We start from the raw sequence: 21,557 nt of genomic DNA, 5'->3' as shown, positions 1-21,557 counted from the left end.
ATCGAGAATATGATTATAGAACAAGTAAACAATTTCCCATACTTTGAATGCAATGTTTCTCATGAAGGAGAGATACTAACAAAAATAAAAAAATTGCAGATTTTTTTACAAACATTATGACTATTAAACTCTACTTTAAAACCTCAAATAGTACAGACACATACTAGGCTCAAATTATATAATATCTTGCTCTTTTAACTCTCATGTACGGAAGTGAAATGCGGGTCCTTAAGCAAAGAGACATCAGCAGATTACGAGCTACAGAAATGAGATACAGGAGACGAACTGTCGGGTGTAGGGTAAAGTTGCCTAATTCCGTTATATCCCTAATCCCGTGATACTTTTCTTAAATTTAATGTCAGTCAAAGTTTTGCCGTTCGACCTTAGCGCCAGACATATTTCTCGAAGCAGTGCATCTTCCGCCTATTTTTGAGACATCGGTGAACTTTCTAGCAATATACCCAATCCCGTGACATTCAGTGAAGAAAACGTATCACGGAATTAGGAGTATCACGGAATTAGGCAACTTTACCCTACTATGCTCCACCATCGGAGGAACAAAGATATTTTAGAACAACTCCTTCAAACTATCTTCATATCAAGGAAGATGGCTGCAACATATTTCCAGAATGTCATCAAACGTACTCTTACAGTATCATCCAGGAGGACTACGAATATTAATAAGGTTAATAGTCCTATTTTTTTCTGCATGTATTTCTACCTATCTAACATAAGTAAGGCCCCTGAGCCAAATAACACCATGTATACCTTTAACGCCACCCTATTAAAATTTGTTAACGACACAAGTTTTCGGTAGTGCACTACTGTAGCCTGCATACGCTTGCAATCTAGTGATGAAATGAGTTACTAGCTGTCCGCTGACATTTACGAGTGACATATTCCATCATTTACCTGTTGTGTGTTGATAGTGAATGGCTGTTCTTGTATCATGGTAAGAGGCAATATTTTATTTTGTGTGTTGTGCAAATAATAACTATATTAAACTATAGGCTATATTTTCGTGATCCTTAAACATTCTTCTATGTATAGAAAGTATTTGCTATCTATAAAATTTGAAAATGTTAGAGAAACAGACATGTCATGTTATCAAGTACTCAGTAGCGCTTCAACGCCATGTGGCGTTAAAGGTCTACTGATAAAATTTTAGGTTATGTTAGTACTAAGGCTGACAGTACAGCATCAGTGTGAAAACATCAGGAAAATCACTAAGCTTTCAACTTACAAATGTTCAGAATGTGCAGTGATGATATTGGTTCAATTGCTTATCGAACACTTAATTTTTTTTTATTTTACATAACTTAATTTTTTTGTTTTACTTATTGGAAAACATTCATAATAAACTAAGGTAAATGCTTTTGTGTTCAATAACTTTCTACTGTGTCACATTGTCTCTTTTTTTTTTTTTTTTTTTTAAAGGAGTCGCTGGAAAACATATTTTCCTAATCCATCTGGTGTTTCAGTTTCAGATCAAGAATCTTTTATTAGTATTGAGTGATTTTGTATCTTTTATTAACAGAAACTCAAATTTAGTCGCTTAGTTCAATTTGTGTTGCTTAGGAAAAATAATTCATTAACAATTATAAGTGTATAGGTTACTAGAAAATAGGTGGCGTTAATTGGACAACCTGTTCCTAATAACGCCAGTTTACAAAGTTTTCCTATTTGAATTCTAATTCTTGTTCGGTATATAATATATCCATTTTCATTGTGCTACTTTGTAAAGATAAGATTACAGTTTCTATTTCATAATTTTCGTATTTGTACATAACTTATTTCCAGAGCAAAAGTGACTGAAGTGTTAAGGTGGCGTTATTTGGTACGTGTACCTTACAAAATTTTGTTATTAATTTTATAGCAAATTTGGCATTTTATTAATAATAATAATAATAATAATAATAATAATAATAATAGTAATAATAATAATAATAATAATAATAATAATAATGAAAACTACAAGGGCAACGTAGTCTTCTCTTTCAGTCTCAGTATAGAGCGATTCATACGATCAATTCTTGTGAACGCGGACATGCAATTTTTTTGTGTAGGCTACGTCTTTTAAACCGAGACCAGTTGAGAAGAACAAATGACTTAATTGTCAAATGCCTGGCATAGAAATCAACTAATCCTTTCCACCACGTGAGTTCCTCTATCATTGTCCCTTTCTAAATTACTCTTTTGTTCTTCCGAGCATCGTGCATGAATTTAGGCTGTATCTTGAAAAAGGAGTGATTATCTTGAATGTCGTCTATTCAAAGTGCCACGTAAGAAGGCGCCAGATTCACGGTGTCATTGCGCACAGTCACATGGTCTCGTAAATCAAAAGATCTTATTCAGTTGCTGGTCGCTGAAGTAGCTGCATAAGTTGTAATAGCCTTAATTGGACCACATTTTGCAGAAAGAAACTAACCTATATTGTACCTAACTTACTTACTTACTTACTGGCTTTTAAGGAACCCGGAGGTTCATTGCCGCCCTCACATAAGCCCGCCATTGGTCTCTATCCTAAGCAAGATTAATCCATTCTCTATCATCATATCCCACCTCCCTCAAATCCATTTTAATATTATATTTCCATCTACGTCTCGGCCTCCCTAAAGGTCTTTTTTCCTCCGGCCTCCCAACTAACACTCTATATGCATTTCTGGATTCACCCATACGTGCTACATGCTCTGCCCATCTCAAACGTCTGGATTTAATTTGCTAATTATGTGAGGTGAAGAATACAATGCGTGCAGTTATGTGTTGTGTAACTTTCTCCATTCTCCTGTAACTTCATTCCTCTTAGCCCCAAATATTTTCCTAAGCAATCTCTGTTCCTCTCTCAAAGTGACAGTCAAAGTTTCACAACCATAAAGAACAACCGGTAATATAAATGTTTTATAAATTCTAACTTTCAGATTTTTCGACAGCAGATTGGATGATAAACGTTTCTCAACCGAATAATAACAGGCATTTCCCATATTTATTCTGTGTTTAATTTCCTCCCGAGTATCATTTATATTTGTTACTGTTGCTCCAAGATACTTGCATTTTTCCACCTCTTCAAAAGATAAATTTCCAATTTTTATATTCCCATTTCGTACAATATTCTCGTCACGAGACATAATCATATACCTTGTCTTTTCGGAATTTACTTCCAAACGTATCTCTTTACTTGCTTCCAGTAAATTTCTCGTGTTTTCCATAATCGTTTGTGGATTTTCTCCTAACATATTCACGTCAGACGCATAGACAAGCAGCTGATGTAACCCGTTCAATTCCAAACCCTCTCTGTTATCCTGGAAATTATACCTAACTGGGAAAAATGATCTTTAAAATTAAACATGAGTGATAAATTCACAATTAAATAATATAGGCCTAAATACATACTAATTGCTTTAACCCTCGGCAAGCTAGGTGGGTTTCATTTTGTACCCCATATCCACTTAACTTACAGCGTGTGCATTTGAGAACAGCTTGCGGAAGGTTAACCAAAAGCGTTTTCTACGAAGTATCTTTGTTCAAAATATGAATCGTTGGAATTATTTAATTATAGAGACAATAGATTTGTTTGTGGGTTGGTTCCTTTCTGCAGAATTTAGTTCAATATTTATGAAATGCTTTCAATTAATAATAATCAGTAGTAATAATAATAATAATAATAATAATAATAATAATAATAACAATGAGTAAATTACGTAAGAAATAAAACTTTGTACATTATTATTATTATTATTATTATTATTATTATTATTATTATTATTATTATTATTATTATTATTATTATTATTGCTATTATTATTATTATTATTGCTATTATTATTATTATTATTATTATTATTATTATTTAATTAGGAAAGTTCAGGATAACAGACAGTTTGGAATTGAGCGGCTTACATCAGCTTCTTGTCTATACGGATGACGTGAATATGTTAGGAGAAAATCCACAAACGATTAGGGAAAACACGGAAATTTTACTTGAAGCAAGTAAAGCGATAGGTTTGGAAGTAAATCCCGAAAAGACAAAGTATATGATTATGCTTCGTGACCAGAATATTGTACGAAATGGAAATATAAAAATTGGAGATTTATACTTCGAAGAGGTGGAAAAATTCAAATATCTCGGAGCAACAGTAACAAATATAAATGATACTCGGGAGGAAATTAAACGCAGAATAAATATGGGAAATGCCTGTTATTATTCGGTTGAGAAGCTTTTGTCATCTAGTCTGTTGTCAAGAAGGCTGGAATTCAGAATTTATAAAACAGTTATATTACCGGTTGTTCTGTATGGTTGTGAAACTTGGACTCTCACTTTGAGAGAGGAACAGAGATTAAGGGTGTATGAGTATAAGTTATTAGGAAAATATTTGGGGCTAAGGGGGATGAAATTACAGACGAATGGAGGAAGTTACACAACGCAGAACTGCACGCATTGTATTCTTCACTTGACATAATTAGGAACATTAAATCCAGACATTTGTGGTGGGCAGAGCATGTAGCACGTATGGGCGAATCCAGAAATGCATATAGAGTGTTAGTTGGGAGACCGGAGGTAAATAGACCTTTGGGGAGGCAGAGACGTAGATGGGAGGATAATATTAAAATTGATTTGAAAGAGGTGGGTTATGATGATATAGAGTATATTAATCGTGCACAGGATAGGGATAGATGGCGAGCTTATGTGAGGGCGGCAATGAACCTTCGAGTTCCTTAAAAGCATTTGTAAGTAACTAAGTATTATTATTATTATTATTATTATTATTATTATTATTATTATTCTCACACTTATTGCACTAGAAGGAACGACAGAATAATGTTAAAATAAGGATAGTGTAGGCCTAAAACTACTAGAGGAATGAAACAATTCAAATTTAGGGCCCACAGATTACAATAAAATCATAAAAATATAGCCTAGACTTACCCTCACTTCAGTATTGCTATTATTAGTAATATTTCAAGATGAAAATAAAGCAAATCTTTTGGACCAGTACAACATAAATATGCTTCCAACACCCTTTTAAACTCTTGAATAGTAAAAGCAGTCTTTGCTTCATACGAAATTTTAATTGGAAATTAAAAATTTTCCGCAACGGTTGTGACACAAGTCGACATAAACCCTTTAAATTAAGTCGCTACGGATTATTGTTTTGAATGGGGGAGGAAGCAAGGTGGATTATTCAGAAGTGGTTGAGGCTGAAGAAAAGCTAACGAGTAAGAAATGAAACGCCACGACGTTTCGAAGGTTGAATGCACTTCCGTATTTAGACGAAAGATTGGTTGTGAAAAGTAAGTACTTACCTATGGTATATGTTAGGAGATATTACAAATGACCAAAGAAAATTGACTGCTCAACGGCAAATTTTGGTGATTTCTAAACACACTAATTATGGGATATTTCCTACAACATACGGGGCTAATACGAACACATAGGCTAAATAATGATTCGTTTTGTAGTTTTGTCACATCACGTTCTGCACAGGACATTGGCCAAAAAGAAATACTAATAATAAAAACTGGAAAATTGTTAATAAACGCCAATTTTTAATTTTAATTATTATTTACAAATATACGTTATAATTTTTATATAAACATTGAAAATTTATTTGTTTGACCTTTATTCTAGTCTCTAATCCGTTGTCGGACCTTGAGCTATGTTCTTATCTGGACTTCAGCGAGACCTTACACATTTATCTGCGGACACAATGTCAAGTAAACGAAACACCTGCCCTCAGCGCTAAGAAAAACAGGACATTGCAGTGGCAAACATTCATACCGTAGGCGTGATCCTAATTGATAAGTGTGGCTTCTAAGCAACGTTAAAGCTAGGCCTATGTCTGGAATGTTGCGTATAATACCGGACAATATAAAATGTAGTATTTTACTGAGAACTGTTATTTAGGAAATAAACATTGAAATTTCCTTTATAAAATAAAAATTATTGTACTTTATCTTACTTTCTAAACAAGTGAACCAGACGTGTCGTTCTCAATGTAGAATAGTGGCCCCCTTTCGGAGTCGAAATTTCTATACAGATAAGTGACTAAACGTAGGCTCTATTCTTAGTTTTTCGTCAGTCTTGTTAAAATTTTGGAAATAGTTCTAGGCCTACAACCTAACTTACTACTACCTATTGTACTTCAATAGGCCTATGAGCAAATTCTCCGCTTCTCCTGGCAATATGATTTCGTTGTAAGACCCAATATTTATAACGTAGGATGTACTGTGACACTTGATAATGTTGCCTAATACCGTGATACTCTTAATTCCGTGATACGTTTTTTTCACTGAATGTCACAGGATTGGGAATCTTGCTATGAAGTTCACCGATGTCTCAAAAGTAGGCAAAAGATGCACCCTTTCAAGAAAGATGTCTGGCGCTATGATCAAACGGCAAAGCTTTAACTGATAAGTATTCAATTTTAAAAAAGTATCACGGGATTCAGGGTATCACGGAAATAGGAAACTTTTCCCTACTAAATATCGATTTTCTTCGTAAATTCTAACTTGATCGATTATTTTTACATTTTGTATTATTTTAATAAAGTATCTAAATATTTTGTATGCATATTTCCCTATCTTGAAATTAAAATGGACAAGTTTAAAGGTTTTTCTTCGTTTCAAAACACAAATTCATTACAAAAGCGGCGTTTTGTCTTACAGTTACAGACCTTGGCATACGCAATCCGTGGTTCGATTCCCGCGTGGGCAATGGAAGAGATTTACTGTAATTTCGGTAAACGAGACTGGGTAGCCTATTTATCTTTTATCGTGTGCTGTTCTGTGTTGTCTTAGCGGCAGCCCTGTGCCGTGCTGACCATATAGACCTAACTAGGGAGCCCCCAAATTTGTGCTTAATTTGTGTCAGTCAAAGTATATTCCCTTCTCTAAACACTGCATTGACTTGGCAGACGGTATAGATGGAAAATTTAATACAGTACAAAGAAACCGATAATCCCTGTACTCGATACAATAGGCCAATTTTTTACGACCGTGCTCTTCGTCGTCTTTGTAATTTGAGGTTACCGGTAAATTTAACGTTTTGTGTCTTAAAGAGAATATTTTCATTTTATAAAACACTCTTCAGTAACAGAAGTAAAGATTTCACCTAGGAATATAACAATGATATTTTTTTAGAGTTTATTTGCCGTCGCTTAACCATTTGGTCTTACTGCATGCTGCATCAGCTCTTATCATAAAGAAAACTCATTTGAGAAATTTAACGTGTTTCCTAAACAATAGCATTATATAGGTACCCTACTTAGGCCTAGGCCTATAGTAACCTATAACACAATTTGTACGTTTTGTTATTTTTTTATTGCAGGCCTATATTTCAGTATAGCCTATATAACCAATTTTTAACGTTATTCGAAGTCTATTTACCGTCATTTTACTTCACCATATAGTGCCATTCTAGAATTTGAGGCTCTAAGTTCGATTCCATTGATCAATTGCAGTAGGCCTAATTATAGACTACCGTAGACCTAACAAATTAATATTTTCACCACCGGCTTAGCTCAGTCCACAGAGGCGCATGCCTGATGACCCGTAAGTGTGCTCGGGCGTGGGTTCGATTCCCGCTTGGGCTGATTACCTGGTTGTTTTTTCGAGGTTTTCCCCAAGCGTAAGGCAAATGTCAGGTAATCTATGGCCAATCCTCGGTCTCACGTCGCCAACACCAATTCCATCGACGCTAAATAACTTAGTTTTTGGTACAATGTCGTTAAATAACCAACTGAAAAAAAGCTAATCTTTTCTTGGTTTTCCTCATTCTACAGGAAAACTTCAAGGGCCGTATTCATAGACATCCTTAGCGCGGGCTTCTGGTGGATGATCAGCGAACTAACGTTTTTCGCATTCATAAACCAGTGTTAGCGATATGATATGATATGAATCCTGTACAAGTAATCAGTCGATAGCAGGGGCTAGTTTAACACGCTCGAAGCGCGGGCTAGCGAAATGTCTATGAATAGCACCCCAAGTTATTAATTAAAACAGGTGACCAAGGCTACTTACGAAACAATTTTAATAACTAATTGTATTATCTGTTGTAATTGGACGAGTGCTGTTTCATCTTATTGATAATAAGGTGAACCACGAGAGCAATTGAATAAGATTATTCAAGAAATGAAATTAAATAACTTGCACAACCGAATTACGTACGTAAATGATAATAATTATTATAAAATACAATGATAAGACAGTATTATGATTCTTTGTAATGAAGTTCAAAAACATACTGCTATCTTTCACGGCATAATAAATCTATTGCCAACAACTCAGAGCGGAAATACGAAACAACAATACTTAACCTCAAAAGTAAGATAAGCTGAAATGTTTACATTAACAGAATAAAAACATGAAAGGTTTTTACAGACATTTATTTATTACTTGAAGTTACAGTTAGCCTATTGAAAACGCAATTTTCAAAGTTAAATTTTGTTAGCATTTCTTGATTTTCTGTGATTCACACTGAAGTATTGTACGAGACCTCTTATCAAGAAACACAACTGTGATTGGTTGATTTTAAGGAGATTCTGAAACGTTATTGGCCAATACCGTAAATTCATCCTATAGTTTAGTCTAAGTTGAATAGTCTTATTAATCATTATGTCGTAAGCCCTCCCAAGTGTAATTGAAGCGGTGAGATCAATAACCATTCAAGTCCACTTCTGGCCATTCATTTTTTGCAAATTTTAAATTAAATTTTGGATATTTTCACAAGTGTTACGACTTTAAAAGTTGGTAAACTACTTTGTCTTGATCTCTAAAACAACCAGAAATATTACGTGCAAAAAATAATAATTAGGTAGGAAATAAAAGAAAGTTTTTTTTTTTTTTTTTTTTTTTTTTTTTTTTTTTTTTTTTTTGCATTTTTCTCTAAACTTGTGTAAATTGACTTGAATGGTTATTGATCTCACCGCTTCAATTCTTCTCTTTAAGATTGTTTATTAAAAAAAGTTAAATATCGCATAATTCCGTCCTCTAGTAAAATAGCCTAATAACAAAAGACACTTGAATTTCCCTTCAATGAGTTTATGGTGGCAGGTTTTCTGTGTAAGCGTATAGCTATTTTTCTTTCATACACTATTATATTTTCTATGCGAAAAGTCCCAGGTTCAGCAAACTTACTTATAACAATAGACGGTGTAAAAATTTAAAGAAAAGCTCATATTCTACTTTACTTTACCGTTCTTAATAATTATATTTAATAATTTTCTTTCTTTATTACAATACAATTTTCCCACAAAAACGAATAAGTTCTTTAACTGAGAATCCTTTATAACATGAATATCCTGCTCCTTCTAAACGTTTCCATCTCTCATGAAAAATAGGCTGCTGAAACCCGAAGTATGAAACTGTGTTTGGTGGTCACATTGTATTAATGTAGTCCACTGAATGTCACAGTGGCCAAGTACAGTAACTAATGACTGCTTTATAAATCGCTCTCAAGAAACACAGTATCATAATCGCCTCCTAGTCTTTTCAGCTTAAAATATCCGGACGAAAGGAAGTTACATGATTTTTAAAAATGATCAATTCTTCAATTCTTCAAACTATGCGCAAGTAATTGTTAAGAAATATTTTAAAAATATATTAAAGTCCATTCCTTTTCCTTAATATTAATCTTAATATGACAAATAATTTATTTCTTTAATAGATGCAAGTAATATTATCAATTTTATTCAGTCTTAATTTTGTCTAAATTAAAATTCATTTCCAATATATATATGTAATAGATGAACAAAATATTACTTTATTTATTTATTTATTTACTTATTTATTTATTTATTTATGTATTTATTTATTTATTTATTTATTTATTTATTTATTTATTTATGTATTCATCTGTTTGTTTGTTTTTTGTTGTTTATTTAATTGTTTGTTTTTACTTTTGTTGTTTATTTATTTATTTATTTACTTATTCATTTATTATATCACTTTCCTGTAACGTTTGCCTTTTGTTCAATAGTTTATATTCTTGATTCACTTTCCAACCATTATTCAAATTCATTTCCAATATATATAACTAGCTGTAAATATTTCAGATAAAAAGATGAACAAAATATTATCTTATTTATTTACGTTCTTGTTTGTTTGTTTCATTGTTTCTTGCTTCTTAATAATTTATTTACTGATTTATATATTTATTGATTTGTTTGTTTGTTTATTTATTTACTTATTCATTTCTTTATTTATTTTTATTTATTTATTTATTTTTATTTATTTATTTATTTATTTATTTATTTATTTATTTATTTATTTATTGACTTATTTATTTGATCATTTTGCTATAAGTTTTGCCTTTTGTACAATAATTTATATTCTTAATTCACGTTCTATTCATTATTAAAATTCATTTCCAATACATATTACTAGCTGTAAAATATTTCATATAAATAGATTAATAAAACGTTATTTTACTTATTTATGTAGGCCTACTTATTTGTTTGACTGTGTATTTATTTATTTACTAATTTAGTTATTTATGTAATTATTTATTTATTTATTTATTTATTTATTTATTTATTTATTTATTTATTTATTTATTATATAATTTACTTATAACGTATGCCTTTTGTTCAATAGTTCATAGGCCTATTCTTAATTCACTTTTCATTCATTATTAAAATTCATTTCCAATAGATTTAACTAGCTGTAAAATATTTCACATAAATAGATAAGCAAAATTTTATTTTATTTATTTATTTACTTATTTGTTTGTTTGATTGTTTGTTTGTCTGTCCGTTTGTTTACTTTATATATAATTTGCCTGTAACGTTTGTCTTTTGTACAAAAGTTTATATTCCTAATTCACTTTCCATTCAGTATTTACTGACTGTGACTAGCATTATTTCTTTTGTAACCCTATAAGTTAGAGTTGTTTTAATATAATTTACAGTATAGACTTTGTTTTATTAAATATTTATCACAACACAGAATGTATTTGCAAACAAATCGTATCTATTTATAAATAATAAATCACTATGCAATTAACTGACAAATTCCTGCATGTTTCTTTATTTAACTTTGAGATATGATATCCAATGCTTTGATTCCCAAAACAAAATTAATTTAATGTCTCACAATAAAATAATGAAAATTTTTAAATATTACCTTTGTATAGGCTAGATTATAGAACGAAATTTGGATTTTAAGAAAACTATTTTTTGAGGAATTTAGACAAATGAAAAGTGCTAAAATGCGTTTCTCAAGTCAGTTTTTGGGATTAGAAAGTAGATACAAAATATAAAAGGAATACAAATGCAGTTCCCATCAATAATTAATAGGATTAATTATGATCAGCTATCTAAAATTCCTCTTCGTTGGTCATCTAGGCCCTAACAGTCAACGAAATCGTGGAGAAGCCAGAGGGAGATGGTGGGAGAGCAGAAGCATGAGTTTTATGATACAGTACTAAATAATAATAAACTCTTTATTATTACGTGATTCTTACAGATAAAGTCAGAAGTAAAAATAATGTGAAATAATGGCACATAGCATGGCAGACACAATAAAAAAACATAAAAGCACTAGTGCAACGACTGTCAGGTAGCAGAATCCTCGACGTTAAGTATAGACCTACATGACGGAAAAGAAACTCCCCCCTCCCACAGGGAAAAAAAGAAGAAGAAAGGAAGGATATAGTTCAAATTTATATTAATCTAATAATAACCATGGCCTATTACAAGTGAAACTTTGAAATTAGTAGGTGCAGAAGTCGGTAAACTTTATTGCGAAAAGTAAACAAAAGTAACAAAACAATAATTATCTTTGTAGAGTCTAATGGATTTCATCATCATCATCATCATTATCATCATTATCACCATTATCATCATCATCATCATCATCACCATCTTTCATGTTCTAAATTGTCTATTGCCTTCAGCAACATGTAGACTATATTTTCAATTCTAGAGACTACGTAAATTGTTTTGTAAATTGGTTTATGTTACATAAACGACTGAGATAACGTTAGAATCTCAATCGCATTCAGATATTCAGTTGTCTCTCTTATTTTAATTTGTAATTTACTTCTAGGCGTAATAGGTTTATTATTTTTCTTTCATCATAAACTATAAAACATATTTGCATACCACTACAGTCCTAGGAAATTTAATTTTCTTGAAATTAGACCTATATTTCTTGTTTTGTTTCGCTCACTTTTAATAATAATAATTAGGTGTAGATGTCACAATATTGAAACTGATTCAGTTTTATAAGTTATCCCTCCAGTTATCTGTAGAAGAAATTTGTTGTATAATAATATCTCAAGATTGAAAAATGTGAGCCTATTTCATAATTGTGCTCTGAACTCCCCATTTTTCAGTACAGAGAATTTGTTCAGAGACCAAATTTATATTTAAAAAATGTATGTCATTCATGTCACATATTCAGCTTTATTTTTTCATGGACTAACTCAGTTTTTTCCTCCTTTTGGTCCCGATAGAAATTAAGGTCTCCTGCAATTTATTATCGATCAAAATTATAATTTTTTCTTCAATAGTGATCCATTATATGCCACAGCTCTCATTCACATTTTCATTTTCTTTTATTTATATTCTTAATAATTTGCATATTCTTACTGTAGCTCGTGTAAATCATTAACAGTAATTATTGTAAGTTAAAGTGTTAATTTATATTTATGCGAGGAAGATGCTCTGATGGGCATTTAGCTTGTACTCTTTCTTATAAGTCATAATAAATAATGAATACATAAAATTTTGTACCATATTATTTTCTTTAAGTACCTGTATATTCATTTTTCAAGGACAGCATTAAAACATTTTATTTCTTGCTTGATCAACAAATGATAAACTGCAATCTAGGCGTTAAATAAATAAAAACTGTTTAGTGAAACTCTTTCTTGTTATTATTTTTAGATATCACTTTGTATTTTTCAGAGAACGTCGTCACTTTACTCTAACTTCATGACTTTCGTTCACCATTCTGATTTTATTTGAAAGTAGCTTAGGCCTAGATAGATAGATACATAGATAGATTTATTCGTTCCATAACATTCTTACATTTGCTTTATAGCATAGAATAAAGAACATGTCCAATTCTTAAGTTTAAATATAAATGCAATACATATAAAATGCAAATATTAAATATGTACAGAATTAATACCTTAATAATAATAATAATAATAATAATAATAATAATAATAATATTTTATACAATGTAATATGTTTACCATTTAATAGTATTAAAATATTTACACAGTACTGTGAAATGTCAATAATTCATCTACAGAATAGAAAGTGTGAGATATTAAGTAATTTTTTAGTTTTACCTTAAATAATGCAGGGTTTTGGCTATGATTCTTAATGCCTTCAGAAAGACTATTGAACATTTTTATCGCCATGTAACGTACTCCCTTTTGATAGCATAATAAATTTGATGATGGCGTATGAAAATCATTCTTTCTGCGGGTATTTATACTCTGTATGGCTACGTTAGTTGGAAAATTTTCTTTCTTACATAAGAGGAAATTTATTATAGAGCATATGTATTGATTTGTTAAGGTTAGATTCTCTAATTGTTTAAAAAATAATCTACATGATTCTCTAGCCTTTGCTCCAACTATTATTCTAATGGCTCTTTTTTGTAATAAGAATATATTTTTACTATCTGCAGAATTTCCCCAAAATATTATTCCGTAGGACATAATGGAATGAAAATAGGCAGAATATATTGTCTTTAAGATACTGCTGTTTATAAATTGTTGTAACGACCTAATTGCGAAGCATGCTGAGTTAAGTTTGGGGGTTATTTCTTTGATATGATTTTTTCAATTTATTGTATTATTAATATGCAAACCAAGAAATTTGGCTGTAGATGTTTCTAGTAGAGGTATATTGTTGATAGTTGTGTCCAATGTTTCAGAGATTAAATTTGAAGTCGTTGTAAATTGAATTATGTTAGTTTTATTAATGTTTAATGCTAGTTTATTGGTTGTAAACCAGTCATAAATTTTAAGGAGAATTATTTCTGTTTTATATTTGAATGTGTCAAAGTTCTTGTCTGTAATTATGATACTTGTGTCATCTGCAAATAGTATAGGATAACCTATTCCTTTTATTATGGGGCCAAGGTCATTTATAAAAATTAGAAAAAGAAGAGGCCCTAATATAATATTAAGGCTATATTACTTTAAATATAATGTGACAGACAATAATTCAATTGTAATATAAACGCTTTTTTTTTATCTGTGTTATCTTCATACCTGTGCATGGTAAGGCCGATAGGACGTTACTGGAAACCCCGCTGGTGGTACTACTGGAAAGCAGAGTCCCTGGCGGTAAGTCCATCTTCCCCCACAGAGGGTGGCTGTTACCAGACCTCGCCCCACAGCAAGCAGAACTCGGATAATCGCAGTTAACGTGACCGACACCAGAGTTAGGGAGGTTGCTTGTGGAAATTAACATGTTACCAGTCACCAGCGCATCAGAAATAGATACAACAAACTTATATTTTATAACCGCTGTCAAGGTCCTTATGGATTTCCAATAAAATAAAGTTACTCTTCCAATTTCTTTTAAATCACAGATTTAATTTCATAACTAACACCACCAGTCTCAGCTGAATACACGGATTTTCTTTAACTTCGTGTAGTAGTAATTTACGATGAAGTTTTCTCTCATCTTGAATTCCTGTTATTGGCGTTTGTTGTTTGTAGAATATGTACTTTGTATCATAATGACTTTCTCTTTAAGATACACACTAATTAAAAGATTTCTTCTAGTGTCGTTCGTTAATGTATTTTAGAAAATAAACAAGTTCTAAGCTTGAATTCAAATGAGCTTAAACTAGCGTGACAATGTAGTGTAAATTATTTTCAATCTATCTTGTTTAAATTTTAATTTAATTAATTATACACTTTAAGGGTTCAAGTTCACAGCGTAAACATCAAAGTGCTGGTAATTGTATTTGAATTTATAACTTAAGGTCTGTGTCACACGGTATTGTTTACAGAAGGTGTATTAGTAGACAACTGTTCTTCAAGATTGACAGGAAGTTATACTGTTAAATCGGTTATTTTGTATATGTCACTCTATGTCTCTATTTTGTTATTTCTTTAAATAATAAACTATATTCATATATTTAAGAACCACTTTTATACTTGTTTAAAGCACAAACGTTCGTAAATAGCGTATATTTATTTATACAATAATATATTTTTTTTTTGTGAATTGTTTTGAAACACAATTATCTTAATCAGTTACACCAAGTTCAAAAAAATGATAACCTCCCACTGTCACAAAATAACAGTCTTGACATCGGCACGCACTGTGACTTTTGTCCACCTAGGTTCGCGGCTCCAATTAGGAGAGATATGTCTGTACTGGCTCGTTGGATCGCCGGCGTGCACAGCCGCGGTGCAAGCTCACCCATACACTGAGCAGCTACCCGTGTAAGAGCAGGCATGGTAAGCGCGCAAGCTCTCGGCTTGGTGGGGGCCACAGCCGCTAAGTTGGGCTGGGTTATTCTGCTTAAAGCCCAGCGGATAGGCAGGCATTGCGGAGTAGCTTACATAGATACGAGGGAGGTGGGAGGGCGGAGGAGGGCTGGAAAAAGCATGGCTACTCCTCACACACACACACAAACACTCTCTCACACTCACATGTATACATACTCTTTTTTTAAGTATAATAATTGGTCTCACTTAATTTCGAGGCTGGAGGTTTTCTGAAGGATATTATACAGGTGTTCGGGAGTTACAGAAACAAGAAAGAGAACAAAAATATTTCTATAGAGAACGTGATTCGATGTTTCTTTTATTCTTACGGCTCTAGTATTCACGTACAAATGATAAATGGCGGAATGGTTCTGGCATTCGTAAACAATAACACCGCCATATGCAAATTTTTAATCTGTTTCAGAAAAGGCGAAGAAATAATTTGTTCGTGAGCATTTTTCTATCGAGTTTCGTAAAACTTTCTGAGTACAACACAATTCTCATGCTCATACAATTAAAGTAACAAACAAAATAAATTAAATGAACCAAATGCATTTCGTTTTAATTACATATTTATTTATTTACTTACTTAGGCCTATTTATTTATTTATTTATCTACTTATTTAGGCCTATTTATCTATTTATTTATTTATTTAATTTGCATAGCATTTCACAAGCAATATTGAAATTATATTAAAAACAAAACAACAGAATGCAAAAACTAGCCTGTTAAATGCATTAATTAATATTGAACATAAGCTATTATGAAATAACTTACTTATTAAATTCTAACATTAAGTAAGACTCGTGTTCGGGAGTTCAAAAAACCTATTTCTTTACTTCTATGTTTAAATTCCGCCATAGTTTCTAGCCTATTTTCTAAATTAGGATAATGATGAATGAAAATGTTAACATAGGCCTAATTTACTTTTAACCCATAGGTCTAGTTGAAGTCACATTAGAAAAAATTATTCCTTAGGCTTAGGCTATGTTTAAGAGCTTTGGCGGAGTGGATCGGTGATTAATGTCTTCAGGAGAAAAAATCTGTCAAGAATTAATTATATAGAAATATAAAGTTAATAATAATAATAATAATAATAGCCTATAATATAATTATTATTAATATTAGGGTCTATTATTAATCAACGACTAAAATAGTAGAGGGATTTCGACAACCGCTGGAAGAAACAGAACTGAATATTATCCATAACTTAGGCCTGTCTCAATATAATACACTTCGTACTTGTAGGCTTACTTGAATTCAGGTCATATCTAAACAAGCTCACAACAAAACAAGAACTAAAATGTATAATGCAATAGTCTGAATTAGGCTAAGTAGGTTTACCAGGCTTTGTACGGATGCGAAACTTGGCAGTTAAAATATTCGGTCTATACATGTTTTTTTTTTTTTTTTTTTTTTTTTTTTTTTTTTTTTTTTTTTTTTAAGATGGGACATGATAGTTAAGCGGCCGAGCTTGGAACTACAGTGCTATGTTGCCAACATGGACTACCACGCTGTCAGCTGATGGAAGCTACGAATTGACGTTAAGATGGCTGACGTTAAAACATCATTGACAATTGACGCGAAGGTAAGAAAACAATACAAAAATCGACAGAGAATCAAACACAAAACGTACCAAAGCTAACATTGTGTGCACAATAAATGTCGCCAAGAGAGCATTAAGCACTCGCCACGTGAGAAAGGTAAGTTTGGCAACTCAACCGTTGTTACCATAGCAACAGACGCTACCACGCTATGTGACATTTCAGTTTTCCGATTGCAACGCTCCTGTCATGCCCCATCTTTAAAAAGAAAACTAGTATAGGCTTACCTGTAAACTGATATCGTCAATGGAAAATGGATTTTCCGAGGTGGTCTGCTATGGCATCACGAAAGGACAGAATTATAAATGACATCATCAGAACAGTATGAAAGTGCGACTAGATATTTTGTGGGCCTATGATTTATTAACAAGACAGTTAACTTATTAAGTTATGGATTTATCCTTTTTGGAATATGGAATATTCAAGGGATAAGAAATACAGTGAAAAGATAGACACTGGCAAGAGGTCAGAATGGAGGACAGAAAGAGGAACGGAAGAATTGAATTAGATGGATGGAGACGAGTGGAAAAGAAAGATAAAATTCTAGGCACAGAAAGATGTGTAAACATTTTAATAGTAAACAAACAAATAATAGGTCCTACGATATGGACATATTGTGAGGGTGCCTGAGGACAGAATTCCAAAAACCACATTATAGGCCTAATTGGGTTCCAACAAGAGAAAATAAAAATGTAGTCGACCACGAACAATAGGCCTATGGAAGATGTGTAAGTTACGTCAGAGCCTAGGCGTGTGAAGGAAAAAAATTATTAGGTGACCAATGGAAGATCGTGCAGTATGGTTCTTCGCAGTTAGAAGAAAACACCTTCAATATGATATTTGACAGTGATGATCAAATGGAAAGACTACTTACAGGGCTCCTACAAAAGATCTTTTTGGTTTCGAACACATGTAATTTACGTTCTATGAACCTGAGATGCATGAAAATAGTACCAATGGAAAGAGAAGCTCAAAAGTTTAGTTCCTTATCTTAAAAATGTTCAATGTGCCCTCCTTTGGTAACACGGCACACATCAAGCCTATAGTCAAGTTCCACGTAGGTACGCGGATTTTCCGACCCCCAGAATCTAAGGTTATGTCTGTTCACTTTATCAGAAAGATTAAAAGTGGCTTCGTCAGAAAAACACCACGGAACGAATAAATATAATTAATCATAGTTTTCAATTAAAATTTACGTAACTTACTTACGCAAGGGGAAAAGGAACTGGTCGCCCTAACCCATTATCTCCTGACCTAGTTGCCTCACAAGTGGTGCCTTCTTGGTATCACGTGTGAGGTTCAGACCTGTCTTCGGACAGTTGACTAAACAACAACAACAACAATACTTAACGCAGAAATTTCTTCGTAGCATTGTCTTCTGGTTTTAGGGTATGTAGCAACTGTAGTCGGTACGGATGAAATCGCAACCGCTTGCGAAGAATCTTGCCTTAAAATCGGTGTAGCCTACCACTTACGGATTGTAGGCCTACTGGGGGGATCTGCACCAAACTTTAATAACCGACCGATTCAAATGAAAATAAAGCTTTTCTGTCCTCTTATAATAGCCGTTTCGCCTCAACAATGAACAAAAATTCCTTTCCATGCGTCATTATTTATTATTATTATTATTATTATTATTATTATTATTATTATACACAGTCATTACTTTATTTTTACATTAACACTAATAAGTTATCTAGGTAATTGTCATTGTCTCAATGTAACACGTGCTGTGCTGATCATACTAATTTAGTTGTGAGATTATATTCATATATATTAATTTTTCTTAAGTTAATACTTGTATACTAGAATGTATTTTCCTGTTTGTGATTATGTATTCAGTCTCTATTTTTTATTATTATTATTTTAAAGTTAATACTGATTGTGTACATGTATTGAATCTCTCTTTTTTACTTTATTATGTTTATTATTATTTTTAAGTTAATATTTGTATACCGGTATGTATTTTTCTGTATGTGATTTCATCCTGGTTGAATGGAAGAGAAGGCCTGATGGCCTTAACTTTGCCAGGGAAAATAAAACTATTATTATTATTATTATTATTATTATTATTATTATTATTATATGAGGCAGGGTTACCAATTAGGAAAGCAATGTTAGCACAACTAAACCTTTTGCGTTTCTCTTTCCATTGGTGCTATTTTCATGCACCTCAGATTCATAGAACGTAAATTATATGTGTTCGAAACCGGAAATGTCTTTTGTAAGAGCCCGTTTTTATTTTACTTTTGTTTGGTTTCTCATAAGTTTATGTTAACATTTTAAATCCGACGAAATAAAAAAAGAAATTAATAATTCTACTAACCGATGTCCAAATTCGAGTGGACAGATCTTCAAACCGATCAACTTTTAGTAAACCTATTAATAAATTATTATGGGAGTCTGTTATTATTATTATTATTATTATTATTATTATTATTATTATTATTATTACTACTATTATTATTATCATTATTACTATTATTATTATTATTGGCCAAGACAATTTTTTCTAATTACAAACTAATATATATAGGCCTGCTGCCAGATAAACTAGCTGAAGATACTGACAGCCCTCTGTCGGAAGACAGGAGGTAGGCCTACTTGTGGTTAACCGAGCGAAATAGCTACGTGGAAACGCCCAGGAAAAGAAGAACTTAAGCTTATTACGATATGAATGTTGTCGGTTTACAATAGACCCTGTAGGACCTAAGTAGCCTAAGTAGCATACTAAAGATAGATAGAAACAATCACTCTACAGTTTTATTTTTTTATTTAACGACGCTGTATCAACTACTAGATTATTTAGCGTCAGTGGGATTGGTGAAAGCGAGATGGTATTTGGCCGAGGCCGAGGATTCGCATAGATTACCTAACAATCTCCTTAAAGTCTGGATAAACCTCGGAAAAAACCGAACCAGATAATCAGTCCAAGCGGGAATCAAACCCACTTTGTTTTTATTTTATTTTTCCTTTTGTTTTTGGTTATATTACAAGTTAGGCCTATATATTTACCTACTTAAGTTATGTACTAAAGTTATTTACTTATGTATTTATTTATTTACTCATTTATTTATTTGTTTACTTTATTTGTTTATACTACTTATGTTTTTTTGTTTACTTCAGCTTTTTTATTACAGAATACAAATAGTTAGTTACAGAATAAGAGTAAGACAAATACAAAGTTATAATAACACTAAACAAAACAAGTATAATAATGACATAAATAACAGTAATAAAACTAAAAAAAAAAATACAATAAAAAACTATAATTCAGACTTTATCTTTGTCTCTCTCTCTCTCTCTCTCTCTCTGATCTTTGTATATACATTACACGCAAAATATATACTCATGTCATTTACATTGTATAATAATAACCGAAACATTAAATTATAGACTACTACGTAATCGTCCAGTCCATTGCTCTCGCACCATACGGATCCGGAAGAAACCGTCAATATAAGTTATATTGTAAGACGTTACTGTGCTGTTTGCTAGAGGAGATAGAATGCAATAAAACAAAATAATAAAAAAAAAATAAAAAATTAGAGAAGTGAATAAATAACCTAGTTCACATTAGGGGAGAGTTGGGTAGTATCGGACATCGGGTAACATCGGACGGTGAGTTTCTTTCATCTACCACCAGATGATAGTATCTGAATGACATGGTTACGTTTCTGTGATGTCGCATACAGAAACGTAACCATGTTATTCAGGTATTACCATCTGGTGGTGGATGAAAGAAACGCACTGTCCGATATTACCCGATGTCCGATACTACCCAACTCTCCCCTAACTACAATCACTATGAGAATAGTATAAAGAAGGATAACTGGTGCAGTTTATGGAACGAAGCATTTCATAAGAAAATAAAGGCTGACGAATATTGATCATGGTGTCTTTGTAAAAAAACTTAAGTTTTTCAGAACACATAAAATCAATGTAAGTCTCCCTGTTTATAATCTCATGATATTGAACAGTAAAATACACAGTATGGGCTATCGTCCAAAGAACCGCAACATGTTTATCAGGTGGTGAAATGTGGAAATCAGGCCATATCAGGTGATAGTGTTTGAACCAGTCTGTGAACTTCGACTCAATTCGGCGTAAATAAATTAACAGTTGCTCCCAAACCGGCATAACACGAGAGCAATAGACTAGACGGTGAATAATCATATCTTGTTGACCACAGGCCGTACATCTATCAGAGTCAATTATATGGATGCGATGTAAACGTTCTTTGTTAAATGAGTGTCTTAAGTTAGAGTGTTAGTTGGGAGACGGGAGGCCGAGGCGTAGATTTATTTATTTTTATTTATTTATTTAATAATAACATATACATAAAAACGTTACATTAAAATACCCCGAAAGAGCAAAGCTCGTCTTCGGGGACAGTTCCGTTACATAGATATACATACTTTGTAGACAAAATACTTAAGAAAAAAGGTCACGTAAACATGATAATAAATTTAGTAAATAATAATACTAG

General features: G+C 32.1%; 1 protein-coding gene across 3 annotated transcripts in view; it reads right to left on the bottom strand.

Annotated features, from left to right (window-relative positions):
- The window catches only part of LOC138706455 (paired box protein Pax-6-like), a 677,134-nt gene that overhangs the window by 325,856 nt on the left and 329,721 nt on the right, over window positions 1–21,557 (bottom strand). For 2 of the 3 annotated variants that reach the window (XM_069835773.1, XM_069835775.1), the window contains exon 1: window positions 14,231–15,611. The exons of the other annotated variant lie outside the window; for it this stretch is intronic. In XM_069835773.1, the coding sequence (XP_069691874.1) occupies window positions 14,231–14,432 (202 nt within the window). In that variant the 5' untranslated portion in view covers window positions 14,433–15,611. Of the gene's footprint in view, window positions 1–14,230; window positions 15,612–21,557 lie in introns of those variants that run through there. 3 annotated transcript variants of the gene reach the window in all.

Source organism: Periplaneta americana, chromosome 9, assembly GCF_040183065.1.
Source record: "Periplaneta americana isolate PAMFEO1 chromosome 9, P.americana_PAMFEO1_priV1, whole genome shotgun sequence".
NCBI lineage: Eukaryota > Metazoa > Arthropoda > Insecta > Blattodea > Blattidae > Periplaneta > Periplaneta americana.
This window is presented reverse-complemented; position numbering and strand designations above follow the sequence as displayed.